We start from the raw sequence: 14,327 nt of genomic DNA, 5'->3' as shown, positions 1-14,327 counted from the left end.
CTAATAAACTATAAGACAACTTAAACTCCATTTTAATATCAGAAATCCACCTCATTAGAAGTAATCTCACACTCTGTATGCTATCAGAATTTTCATGTGTATTCTTTGGTGAGCAGGGAATATAATTTTCTATTTATGCTTCTAATGTAAATCTGCCATTTCTGGTTGGCCACTCTGGCACTAAGCCAAAGCGCTAATTTATTTCCATCTTTCCCTATTTCTTATATCAAAAGAGGCTGTTGGTTTGAATAACAAACATTCAATCGACTTGGACGTGGGGTGGCAGGCAGAGCAGGAATTACCTGCTTACCTTTTATTGCCTTCTTTGAATTGGCTTTTCTGGGAAGAAAACCAATAAGACATGCTGTTCCTTCATCTAGTTTTGACTCAGGTTATTTATCAGAAGACATTCCTCGCCCCCCCCCCTCCGCCCCCTGCCTGGTTCAGTCGAGACTGGAAGTAGGGTGAAATGTTCAGTCTGGAAAGAGGCTTCTGACCTAATACTGTCATAGGTTATTGTCCCACCAAGTCATGTAGGACTTCATTGTCTTTAATCTTCTGGTTTGGCCTCATAATTATTTCTGATTCCAAGAGGTGGCGTTTGCTGACACATCTGTCATCTGCAGGGTGGCAGTGTGCTGGGATTGAACATACACGGTTTCAGCCCCTCCAAGACTTTGCAATGATTCCCCCCCTCTCCGCCCAGCTCTCTCTGCTGACTTGTACCATAATTGGCCTAATAAAAGGCAGAAACAAGAATTTATTACACCTTGGGCAGTACTTGAAACAGACTTTATTTTCAGGAACAGCAGTTATGTCTACTTGCTGCTGTATATTTTGATATTTCATTTAAATACTTAGAATATATTCAAAGTCAAATTGCTAATCACTCAATTTCCCTGCTGCTGTCCTGGTTCCCCAGGTGGCCTCTTATGATACTCCATGTAAACACTGTATTTGGAAGGATACATAGATCGGCATCCCTAGAGTCACATGATCACCATAAATCTGTGAAAATAGCATGACTTAAAAATAAAAGTCTCTTAGTGCTCTGCCAACAGGCTTTGGCATAATCTTGGCAATCACTTAGATATTTCTTTCTCTCTGTTTTTGCAGTTATAATTTTTTCCCAGGTGGAAAATAGTCTCATATTTTGCAGACGTTGTCCAAGCTAGTGACCATCAATCCATTTTCCTGGTTACTAAAGTTGTCAGCTGACTGTGTTCCGTCCACACAAAATCAGTGACGTGACTGGGAAACTGTTGGGTGGTTGCTCCTTTCATCTTAAGAAACGGCCATACAATTTCCTGATATCATTTCTGCAGGAATTTTTATTCTTTAAATCTTCCAGTGTTAAAGCAACAAGAAAACATTTAAAATGTCCTTTGGTGGAATCTTATCACATTTGCTATATGTAAACCGATATTCTTTGATGCCAGCACGCTCGTTGCCCTTACAGAGAAATCTCTGCACGACAAAACGAAACAAAACCAAAGAGGACCAAAAAATCAAACGTCAGTCTTTGCTGAGTCGAATTAGATACATTAACAGATTGTCTGGTAACATAAATTGGCAATAATACAAAAAATCTACATATTACATTATTTCAAGAAAAATAACTTCATTTGAATACAAAAGGATAGATACACTTTCTCTTTTTCTCTAACCACTCTTGTGAAGTGGATATGAGCGGGCACTGGGATCGCAGTGCTGCTGAAATATACAGGGGTAGGACTGGCTTGCGCTTTGGAGGGGGCTGTTACACATGTGTATCACTAACATCAGACAAAGAAATCTTTCAACCAACAAGGGTTACAGAGCAACGTTCACTAAAGCACAGGTTGGAAGGGATTTGGGGGTAGGGGGCTGAAGCAGGCCAATATGGCAGCTTGTAACAGATTTCCTTATACCCACAATGCACCTGACAGCGAAGAATGCTTTTATTTGGTTGGCCCACACACTGAGCAGAGCGGTACTAGGGTGCACCACGGTAGAGTAGCGAATGTTTTTAGGTTGGTTGATCAGTTTGTTTGTCGTCTTTCCTTTTGGGGGCGCTGTCACAGCCTTTCCAATCCGCAATCAGCTCTGCAGCTGGCAATGGGATTTGCAGTGGTAATAGCAACAGCTGCCGATTCCTCTGGAGTCAGTGATGAACAGTCTTGACTCCGATGTGCGATGTGCTGTCCGGGTCTGAGAGATATGGCTTAGTTCAGTTAGGCCCTCTTCTTTTATACACTGTGTTGGAGTGGGTGTGCGTGTTTCCTGTGACAGTAGCAATCGCTTGGGTTGTGTTTGCTTCCCCACAGCACAGGCCTGTCCGGAGGGCTGGGTGTGACCCCTAGAACATCAGGGGACTGGCAGTCCCCAGCAGCGCGGTCAGCAACAGCAGCGCTGGGGAGCCCCGCGGGGGTGCTCCCTGGCCGGAGTCGGAGCCACAGCTGCCCGCCTCTTCGCACCGGAGCTTCTCACAGAGGATGCCCGTGTAGGCGTCTGGGCAAGCGCAGCGCACATTGTTCTGGCAGGTCCCTCCATTCTGGCAGTGCAGGAGCTCATTGTCGCAGACATTAGCTGCAGAACGAGGGGAGGGGAGGGGAGGAGAGGCAGAATCAATTTAAGTTCATCTGGAACATCATGTTTTCAGCTTTAAAAAAGAAATTCTCTATCGATCTTGTGCTCCCCCCTTCCCTCCACAAACTAAGCATGTGACTCCAATTTCCAAACTAATGTAGTTGGCTGCCTTTGTTTTGATCATATTAGGCCTTTTCATATAGGTTCCCCCCCTCCCCCACCTTTTCCCTGCAATCTTGGATATTTTCCAGTTCAGGCTATCAAATCTAAGGGAATGTAATACTCCTGGTTTGGAAATTCTTATGTACGTGTGAGTCCTGTTGTGACCTCCTAGGTTTTTAAAGGACAAGTGCCTGATACAAGAAAACAGAACCTTGAAGCCAGGTGAGTGCTGTTTAAAATGCAAAGCAGTGTGGCTAAAATGACCAACAACCTCTAAGGTCAGGACATCCATCCATCGTCCCTGAACCGAGTCCAGCCTTTTTGTGCATGCAAAGAGGCCACAGGGAAGCAGGGAAATGCAGGCTTGGGGGTGAGAAAAGTAGCATGCTCCAGGGCAGGCAGCAGCCAGATGGGAAGAGGCATGTGAGGAAGAACAGTCACATTTGTCCCTGACAGCCCATCAGAGTCTTTTTTTTATTACCTTGTAAATATAGGGAGTAGAGCCCAAGGTTACCTTGATTTGGGAACAGTAATAAATGCAACAGTGAAACCCTGATTACCAAAATTTCATTACATCCATCAAGGAACAGAATCAGGTTGGAAAAATCAAGAAGCAGTTCCTACTGAAATTCATTCACAGCCTCTGTCACAGAACTTTCACCTCTAATAATTTCTCATATCTTCAAAATTCCCATTATCCTCATTAATTCAATGTCTTGTATTCTCTTAGATAATCAAGGTTTCACTGATTTAGCAGAATGTTAAATAGAACCCAGGGAAATTAACACAACAACAAAGACTAAGAGAGCCAAGAACGAACTCAGGAACAACGAACGCTTTCCAACAACATTGCTGCTTAAGCACTTAACACACAGACCACTCTGGACGGGGGGCAGGCGGGGCACAGAGCAGAAAAAGGAGCTTTTTATAAATTATAACTGTTTTTCATTCAAGAAATGTCATGGCCCAATTTCTCCAAAGATGACAGATGGATTCACACACACACACACACACACACACACACACACACCAAAATAGTGCCATTAAATACAAATGATTGTTACAAAATAATCCCACCTTCCAGGTAATAACTATAGATAGCATTTGCTTTGCCTATTAATTATGTTCAATACTCATGTCACCTTGAAGAGGGACTTTGTCCACACCCATAAACATAGGAATGCTCCTGTGTGTGAATGGTTGAGGGAAGGTGGCGCTGGGCAACCATGGAGCTAATAATCAAGTTCCCTAAACAGAGTCCAGAGTGACTCCATTCCTCAACATTCCAGGGAGACATAGAAGACAGCTGCATAATATATTGGTATAATTAGCACTAGTTAATCATTCATGTTTGAAATGCTGGTACACAAGGCAGTGTCACACGGATTAGAGGCATCCAGCATACAAGCTGTTCTCAGAGGGTGGTTTAGATTGAACCCAAATTATGGTATTTTGTCAGTCATTATTTTGGTGTGTCAACATCTGTAGCTATGAAGCAAGGACCCCCCCCCCCCCAGCACAGGGTTATAGGTAAAATCCTTGGGGGTCTTGCCCTGTTTTGGTTTTTGCCCATTTGGAAAGTATACATAGGTGTTCAGGATTTTGTTTTGCTTACACTTCAAGAAATATCTATTTAATTGGGGCAACATGGAATTAACAGATCCAAGTAACCATTTCCATTTAAAGCTAAAGATTCTGAGCATTTTTCGATCTAGACAGCAGATTGCAGAATGGGATATTTCCTTTCATTTGGGCACTAGACATAGGGAAATATCTGTTCCATCAATATCGATAATTGCTTGCCTTGAATAATTGAGAAGAAATCAATAGTTAATTAAATATCACTCCCCTCTTTTTTTCGAAGCTATTTTTCTTCTTCTTGGACTTGAATGTAAAGCAGCTGTTGAGCAGAGCTCTCTCTCTCTCTCTCTCTCTCTCTCTCTCTCTCTCTCTCTCTCTCTCTCTTTTCCTGAGAAGCCAGTGATTAAGTTAAAATTCAATACCTTCTCTACATGTAAATGATCTGCTAGTTGATTTGGAGGGTTGTGAGAATTTAATAAATACACAAGGAACAGATGTAGCCCAGGATTAATCATCTCACGGACTGGGGGAATATATCTTAGATAATATATAAACAGGAAAAAATGGAAACCAGCATATATTTTATTAGTTTAAAATTCACTACAAAGCACTTTACGTTTGGGTTCTTGTTGGTGCCCATCCTATTAAAATTCAACAAGGCAAGGTTTTTACCGTGTATGCTGTACCATCTAATGGCTGGAATCACATGCTAGAAATATAAAGTCTAACTAGAGTTCTTACCTGATGTTTATAACCTCATGTTCCATCTTCATGGCATTTAGTACCAAAATTCTGTTGGTTAATGAACAAACTAGATGGTTAAGTATCAATGAGCTCTTCTTCATCATGTAAAGCCTTGTACTAAACACCACTGAGGCAATAAAAGAAATACGAAGCATGCTCTCTGTTTCCACAGAGTTCTGATTTACTTACAGAGATGAAATACATTACAGAAGTGATCTAGAGTTGCTTCACTTAAAATAGCCTTATTAGTTTTATTCACTCAACCAACTGTCCTTGCCAGGCATCCGGCTACATTTTGTGGTTATCACTCCAACTTGTAGAAAGAAACTCACAATTTGGTGGAAAATCAACAAACACAATCAGAGATAATCAGACAAAGTACAAAAAAAAACGACCACAAAATAAGTATGTGCAAAGTGTTAGGCAAACACAAATGATGGTGTCTATGTTTTAGAGATTAGAGAAAATTCTAGGAAAAAAAGTTGTATTAGTATAAAGGTGCGTACAAGGCTGATACTAATTAGAGTATTCTAGATGGGGAAACTGTATGAGTTAAAGCAAAGAGATGCAAAAGGACCATGCAGTTTATGAAGAAGCTATCGTTGAACGCTGATCCTCTTCTCTGATGTTGCACTATTAAAAAAAAAAAAAACCTACATGTTTTCTGCTGGATTTCACCAACACTTGAACCCAGAAAGGACAAAGAGGGAAGGCAGGTGTATGTGACTATATTTCCCCTTTCCCACTTAATGGCTTGTCTTAACCAGTACTCATAGCAAGGGCCCTTCATTCAAGCCTTGACATTAATCCAATCTTATCCATCTTATCCTTATTCCCTTGCTTATCTTACTCAGAACCAGCTTCTCACTGAGCCGTGGAGACTCCTGTACCATCCTGCTAGCATATCTCCAAGGCACTACTGCAGAGGTAGCCAGACACCATCCCTCCTCAGAGATACAGTTACAAGGCATATGAAGCCTCATAACAACACTATTAGTTTCAAGAAATCCCCCTTCATTCTTGTAGTTTCTTAGTCCCTGAGTAATAGCCACCACCTGTCTTTGAGTCTGATGACAATGATCTTTACCATCAATATTCCATAATGATCTATCTCCTGAACCTTGACATAATTGATGTCCAAGACTTACTTTGGTGCCCTGTACTAATTTCTGTCTTCAGTCACCTATTATCCTATTTCTTTTAATAGTGATTTTTTTTCTGTTGAAATTCCTAGAATAGCTTGTTTTCTGACTGGAACTTGATTATGTCCTTAAATGATGAGTGGGCTGTGGTTGGAAGGCTAGATGCACACAGACAAAGGATCTTAGAATTTTAGGGGCATTCTATCTGTAGTTGTTTTTATATAGACATTGCAGAGTGGGAATGGACAATGGGAAGCTGTCAAATGTAAATGATTCAGCTAGAGTTTTGAAGGAAAAGGAAAGATGAAACTAGACGAAAATTGTCTGGAGACAAGGAGACCAGACATTCAATAGAATGGGCTAGGTTGGAGCACCAGAGAGGAGAAGGAAGGGGACAACTAAGGCTGTTACATAAGATGGATAAGATTGGATAAATGCCAATGTGAGTGATTTTCAGGTGACATTTGACTATGTTGATACAACCCAGTGAGGTTTATTAAGAGAAGGAACCAGAAGAAGAATTCAGTCAGAGAAGTCAATGAATATGTTTGGATTTATCGACTGTGTCTGTAAGTTCTCGAATGTTTTGTTATGATTTGATAAAACTATATCAAGGTTCAGGAGAGACAGTTCATTATGGAGATGGAGATGGGGAATACCAGTGGTGAAGGTCATTGTCATCAGACACAAAGTACAGAGTCTCATTGTAGGAGAGTATCAGTCATGTCAAAGTGAGAACTGAGTCTAGGGCCCTGAAGAGTACCAGCCTCAGCCATATGCAGAGAATGCAACAGTGTGAAGAATGGCTAGAAGAGAAATGGCAACAAAATGCAGTGGTCACATGATGTCATGAAACTAATGATAAAAATGCTTTCGTCTTATGGAAGACCATCCATGAATTAACATACGAAGTAGAAGAGGAAGAGGAGAAGGGCATTTGAATTGGGCAGAGGAAATGTGTAATGTAAGTCTTGACTCACTAAATCAGTCAGAAAGGGTTTTGAAATGTTTAAAAATAACACTGGAAATGGTGGAGGTTATCACAGTTTATAAAAGTCCCTGGACATCAGTTGATAGGAGTTGATCCCAATTATTTTGGAGATTAAAGACCCCCAGAGGATAGGCAATTGCTAGATTGCATTTATGTATGTATGTATGTATGTATGTATGTATGTATGTATGTATGTATTTTTGTCACAACTGGGTAAGGATAGCATACCATGGGTGGGTAGAGGCTATGGATGCGCTAAATGTCCTAAATTAGCTGGGACAGCTTCCTCTTCTACCAAGAAGGAATTATAATTGATGTAAAGGGTAAAATGATGATGTCATGGGTTGGAGTCCAGATGTGTCAATGAAAGTAAACAGCTGTACCTCGTGTATATCAGGGAAAAGAGTAGGACACAGCTTTTTCAGTTCTAGATCAAAATAATATGGAGTTTTCAGATGCACAGCCATTGGAATGAAAGAAAGAACGTGTATGTAGGTAACTAAGAAATGCTAGCATGGATAGTTTTAATACTGCTTACAGCAGCAGAAGAGGAGGATCCAAAGGAGGATCCTTGCCTTGCAATTTGCTCTTTACTCCCATTGAAGCAGTGGTACCACCATTCACGGCCACTTTTCAAACAACATAGACAAGATCTAGATCATATCATTTTAGGGTAGAGCTTGAGTGTCATCCCATGCATACTGCACTTTATAAAGAATGGAAGAGTCTGGAGAAGAAATAGTGACAGGTCTCAGACAGTACAATGGTCTGTACTCTAAGATATGGCTGACTCCATGTCTGGAAGTTATGGAACCTCTTCTTAACAATACATCTTGTACTACATCTCCTAACTAATGTCATTTCAAACTACAGGGATGGGGCTGATATGTCTGTTAACAACATTTCTGAATTGCTTTCAACTTCTAGAGTTCTGCTGACATATGGAGGCCCAAATTCAAATCAGGTCACACAAAAATAAAAGTAGACATGCCAAAGGTCTAGACTGGGAGTGAGAATCCTGCTGACATCTATAGCATCATTTCTGTTTTCCCAGGCATAGGAGACTACTGTGGCTTCAAAGTCTGGCTTCTTCAAAACTCATGGTGAAGCTTAGTCGACATTGTAACATTCTTAAGAAGTGGGACCTTTCCGAAGTATTATTAAGAATGAACTAATGAACACATGATGGGCAAATGGGAATTTCTCTTTCAACCATATGATGCCTTCCAGCCTTTTATGATAAAATGCTAGAACTTTATGATAAAAGACCAGAACTTTAGCTCATAAATAGCTATTTATTATTATAAATTAGTCTGTGACATTCTGTTATGGTAACACAAAATGAACTAAAATGGAATGTCGCTATTTAATAATGGTGCTCTTTTGCTATAGAATCCTTTTCATCACAAAGTTCTAAGCATCCATCTTTAAATTGTGGAGTAGGCATGAGAATGAAACCCCAGTACACTGTTCGTGATCTTTCTGTTCTGAACTGCATGAAATTGTAGATTAGCGAGCTGGAAATTTTACCTAATGTCATTTTTCAGTTCTCTCTCTATTTGGTATTTTGTTCTACTTGGATCAGCTTCAAACTGAATTTAGTAACGACAGAGATGAGCCCTGAAAGTTCGCTCTTGCAGACAGAACTTAGTTGGCGATATTTATGTTAGTTTATGTAGACTTTATTGTTATTGACTATAAAGGGGCTTCTTAGTTCAGTAATCAGAAAGCTTCATTTTTAAATCCTTGATATAACTTTTTCCCAAGGATTGGATGTGAATCGATACTTGATTGACACAATTCTTTCTCTTATGGTAAAGTCTAAGTCAGATACAGAAAGAACCGACATTCCTTTGGTAACAGTGTGACTGGTTTTTTTGTAGGGTTCCCTTTATTAAATTTTCTTTATACTGTTGATATGAATGATTTATTTATAGCATGGCCAATATAATAATACCACATGACCTGATACCTTCTGATACTCTAGCCTTTGGAACGCTTTCCAACAGTGTACCAAAGATAACCATAAGACATTGGTAGTTAAGGTTATTGTTTTAATGTGAGACTGAAACAGAGTTGTGTGGCCAGAAGATGAAGTGTGAAATCTTAGTGGACAAGCTGGAGTCAGCAAGGTATGAGGAAGGCTCTGCCTGCAGCTTTGGTAAGCAAGACACAAAGCAGACAAACAAGGTCTCAGAATTGCCATGGTCTATAAAACTACTCCTAATTTTACAGGGAGAAAGTAGGAGTGAGCACTGTTTCCTTTTTACTTCTCTTCTTACTGGACCTTGGATGAGGAAAGCCAGAAGAATGTCCCTAAATTGTTCAGTTTCTTAAGGATTTTTGTTTTGTTTTGTTTTGTTTTGTTTGTGGAGAAGATTTGGGTGTGTGCGTACATGTGTGCATGGTGGGGAGGGCATGCAGATGTGCATTGTATGTGTATATGTGGGCATGTTATGTATGTGTGTATAAATATATGTATGTGCATGTTATGGGTGTCTATTCATGCACATGTATACATGTATGTGTAAGTATGGGTATGTATGTTGTTTATGGGTCCATTTGTGTATATAAGTATGTGAGTATTCTTGAACACTATATAATCTGCTCTTCCCAAACAACAAAGTATTTTCAAAATATGAATTAAAAATCTTGAATTCTTTCCCTCTATTAGTCTTGTCTGGAACATGTCAAAAAGCAGACCTAGAAAATGCTCTCATATATTCAAAGACAGTAGCAGCCAGGACTTGGTGTCATTTCTTGTCCTATTCCTTTTTCCTTTAGAAACCAGAAGGGTCACTTATTCCCACATGGCCACAGTGATCCATCACATTACCAAAGAGATTTCTCTCTGTGTTTGTGTTTGGTTCAAAGCTATACATCCAGGCTGGCCCTGTCCATGAGCTGCTTCTATGCTTGAGCAGTGCTGGGTCTGTATTTATAGACTTGAAAGTTTCTCTTTTTGGCTTTGTCTCCTGTACTTCAAGGAATTGATGCAATGTGTTACCATGACAGCTTTCCTTGATGGCTGTATTAATAAAGTGACCTCTACCTTTACCACCTGAACCAAGCCCAGGATCGCTGAGGGAAAGATGTTCCAAATTGTTCCCATCCTTTGCTAAAAAGCGTCAAAGAGCAAATAACCTCCACCAAGCAGGGTAATAACAAAGGCATGCGCACTGCACTGAGGTCTTATGCAGGTGTTTGAGAGCTGGCAGCGGGGAGCAGAAGAGCCATATCATGACCCACTTATACAGCCTTTGTGCCTGCTTTACTATATTGTAAGCAAGAGAGAAAATAGAGCATGCTTGTTAGATCCTGAGGTATGGAAAAAAACTTTACAGATTGCAGCAGAGTTTGGGAGTGAGCTCTAGGGCCACCAACTACATTCCCCATCCTTTACTTACATGTGTTCATGAAAGGTGGCACGGCATGGTAGGAAACTTGGTTACTGATCCTGAATTCTGGTTCAGATAGTCCCACTTTTACTTGGAGACATTGACCTCACCATGAACTGGCTAGTGACCTCTGTCCATCTGTCTTTTAACTAAATACTTTCAGGTGGTGCATACATATATTGTGCTAGACTAACAATGCTGATGTACATGTGTGCACATGCCTTGTCATTCTGTGGAAACTATAACATTAAGAAAAAGGTTGCCTTTCTAAACCCCTATGGGTTTTATTGTTTTTTTTTAATTAGTAACTTTTAGTGGTGTGTGTGTGTATGTGTGTGTGTGTGTGTTTGTACACATGTGTGCAGAGACCAGAGATCAGCCCTGAGTATTGTTTCTGAGGCAATGTCTACCATTTTCTTTTTTGAGGCAGGGTCTCTCATTCTCTTGGACCTTTCCAAGTATGCACTGCTAATTGTTCAGGTAACTAACTCCTCTTGCCTCTGCCTCCGGAGCACTGGTGTTAACAAGCTTGTGTCGCTGTCCCTGGCCTTTTTTTGGATGGATTCTGGGGAACCACACTCAGGCCATCAGGCCAGCAAAGCAAGTACCATATTACCACATCTGTCTCCCTAGCCCTGTATGACTATTATTGATAGGAAGCCTACTACTGCAAAGGAAAATAATTAGGAATTTCCCCCTCATTTGATAAGATACCTGGACTTGTATATGTCTATGAGTTTTTGATGATAGAGTCAGTAACTATTTTCATTTGATTTGTTTTGCCTGGCAGTCTAAGTTGGTATCCCAAAGAACAAGATAGATTTCTGTCTCTCATATGGATGAGAAGCATAAGGTAGGATGAGAAGACTCAGATTCGGTATTCGACTCTCATCTCTATGGTTAATGCAGTGGGTGAACTTGAGGAAATCAGTTAACCTCCTGGTGCTCTCTTTCTTTACTTCTAAAGCAGAAATAATAGCATCCATCCTGTTTACCCATCTCCAGTTGCTGGGACGCCCGCCCGAGATGGATTATGTAGCAATGTTCTACAAAGGACAAAGTACAACCCTAGTAGGCTTTGTTAGTGTTCCGTTCCCTTCTCAGTCTCCCTAAGGCACGGAATTCAGGGTAGATGAGCAAGGTGCTAATTCGGTCAGGGTAATGAATTCCTTACATCTCCAATCCAAGAAACCTGAAGTGAGAGGGAGAGTGAATGCCCTCCCTTGAAGGCAGCATCTGCATACATTCTGCGGTTATGAATCTTGAGAAAGAGAGAGAGCGCCTGGAGTCAAAGCCTGTGGTCGGTGACCATTTGTATTCAGCTGTTGTGTACTCCACGGAGCCTTGCAAGGTCACTCTGGCATGACAGTGCCCTTTCTCTCAGAGGTGACATTTATACTCATTTCCGTGTGCTCCCCTGCGTCAGTCAGCATACAGGAATGTGGTATGCTGCCTGAGGAACAAAGGTGTATGTCGGGGAGCGGATGGAGAACCACCCACCTGCACCTCAGCTCACCTTTTACTGTTTAGTGAAGAAGGGTGGGGAGAACCAGGCAGAGACTGGTTCTGAAAGTCATCATATGGAAGGAATCCTGATCGCTCCATTTCAACCTATGCTGTGTCTGTCCTGTTTAGGAACAGTGGTGGTGCCAAGCATGGCCCTTATGTGACAGCATCCAGTGTGTTGATTTCAAAGCAACAAACCCAAGGAGGAGGGCTGAAGGGCCGGTCTGTTGGGAAGTTCGTGGGGGCTGTCAGCTCAGTGGCCAGCCATGTCTCATCTACTTAATCAGGGACAGCAGGTTCTGACCCGAGGGAGCAGCAATCCTCTTGTGGTTCATCTGTTAGCCAAGCAGTTGTTATAGAGTGATCTTTTCTCTTGTGCAACCCAGGAAAATGCCGCTTTCAACACCATAGAAAAGCCCCACTAATTTTAAAGGAGACATATATACGGTCTGTACTACCCCAGCAGATGTGGAGAGAGGACAGGTAAAGCAGGAGGAAGAAGCACCATTTACATACCTTAAAGGCTTTGGCTTTACAGCCTGCAAAAGAATCTCAACTGATGCTGAGAACGAATTAATTCATGACAAATCCTACAAGCCTAAGGCTGGACACCTTTCCCAAAGTGATCATTAATGGTGTATTGAAATCCTATTTAGGTCAACACTTCCAGACACAGACATAGGCAAGATGCTCATAAAGACAGTACTGAGAAATCACAGATTTTTCTCCTTTGGTATCACAACAGACACTTTTCTCATCTAATGAAAAGGTGCAACCTCTGCTCTGGGCTGAAGGTGAAAGAATGCAGCCGTGGGAGGCATCTTCACACACAAGGGCAATACACGGCTGGGAATAGCTCATCCTTCCTAAGTACAAGTCATTGTGTCAAGAGAAAAGCAGATGCAGGCTGTTCTTCCATGATGAGATGTTTATCCATGACCTGCTGCATAAATACAGAACTCTTGCACCTCCTTCCACATCTTATATAATGAAAGCCTTAGCAAAGCATTTGGGATAAATTGTAACCAAATATGACCTGTGTTTACCTCTGGCTGTTGAGAGTGGAATTGATTTTTATCACTTTAACTTCTGTCTTTATGCTACTTTATTCTTTCCAAATTTGTACATAAGAAATACATAGTATTTTGAACATAAAAAGAATGTATTATTTTTTGGGAAAAGTAATTTTACTGAAATGATAAAAGCAATTAATTTCATAAGTGAATCCTACCACCACATTCTGCAAAATTTAGTATTTGTGATATTAATATATATAGTTCTAATAATGCAATTATCCTAAATGTCCCAAAACATCTCAGAAAAATGGGTGAGTTTCTATGTGGTCCTAAACTTATAACAAGTGTTCCAGACACTGGCTTCTTCCTTTACCATGCATTCCACAGTCTCTAAAAAGGAGGAAACCAGCAGAACTTCCTGAAGCCAACAATATCTGAAGACAAATGTCCATTGTTTTTGGTAACTAGTCAAGATGGAGCAAAAGTCTAGACATTGTTGTCTTTGATGATCAAGCCACAGTAATTTCTGAACTACTTCTTTTCCAGGTAGAGGGAGTCATAGTTATATTTAAATCAACTTAAAACCTATTTTAGGAAGCTTGAGCTTATAGGACTTTAACCTTCTACCTTTAAAAATGGTGAGCTTCTAAGCAAAACCATCCAGGATCTAAAATCAGAAGTAGAAACAACTAAGAAAACTCAAAGGGAGACAACTTTGGAGATAGAAAGCCTTGGGAAGAAATCAGGGGACAGAGATACAAATATCAACAACAGAATACAAGAGATAGAAGAAAGAATCTCAGATGCTGAAGATTCCATAGAAACCATGGACTCAACAGTTAAAGAAAATGCAAAATGCAAAAAGCTTGTAACCCAAAATATCCAGGAAATCCAGGACACAATGAGAAGACCAAACCTAAGGATTATAGGCATAGAGGAGAGTGAAGATTTACAACTTAAAGGGCCAGCAAATATCTTCAATAAAATTATGGAAGAAAACTTCCCTAACCTAAAGAGAGAGATGCCCATGAATATACAAGAAGCCTACAGAACTCCAAACAGACTGGACCAGAACAGAAATACTTCCCGTCACATAATAATCAAAACACCAAATGTTCTAAACAAAGAAAGAATACTAAAGGCAGTAAGAGAAAAAGGCCAAGTAACATATAAAGGAAGACCTATCAGAATCACAGCAGACTTTTCACCTGAGACTATG

General features: G+C 40.6%; 1 protein-coding gene across 2 annotated transcripts in view; it reads right to left on the bottom strand.

Moving 5' to 3' along the window:
• Positions 1-1,313: 1,313 nt before the first annotated feature.
• The window catches only part of Ntng1 (netrin G1), a 354,515-nt gene continuing 341,501 nt past the window's right edge, over positions 1,314-14,327 (bottom strand). For both annotated transcript variants that reach the window (XM_052179408.1, XM_052179409.1), the window contains one exon: positions 1,314-2,568. In XM_052179408.1, coding sequence (XP_052035368.1) covers positions 2,339-2,568 — 230 coding nt within the window. In that variant the 3' untranslated portion in view covers positions 1,314-2,338. The remainder of the gene's footprint in view (positions 2,569-14,327) is intronic.

The sequence above is a fragment of the Apodemus sylvaticus genome, chromosome 4 (genome assembly GCF_947179515.1).
Source record: "Apodemus sylvaticus chromosome 4, mApoSyl1.1, whole genome shotgun sequence".
In the NCBI taxonomy this organism is placed as follows: domain Eukaryota; kingdom Metazoa; phylum Chordata; class Mammalia; order Rodentia; family Muridae; genus Apodemus; species Apodemus sylvaticus.
This window is presented reverse-complemented; position numbering and strand designations above follow the sequence as displayed.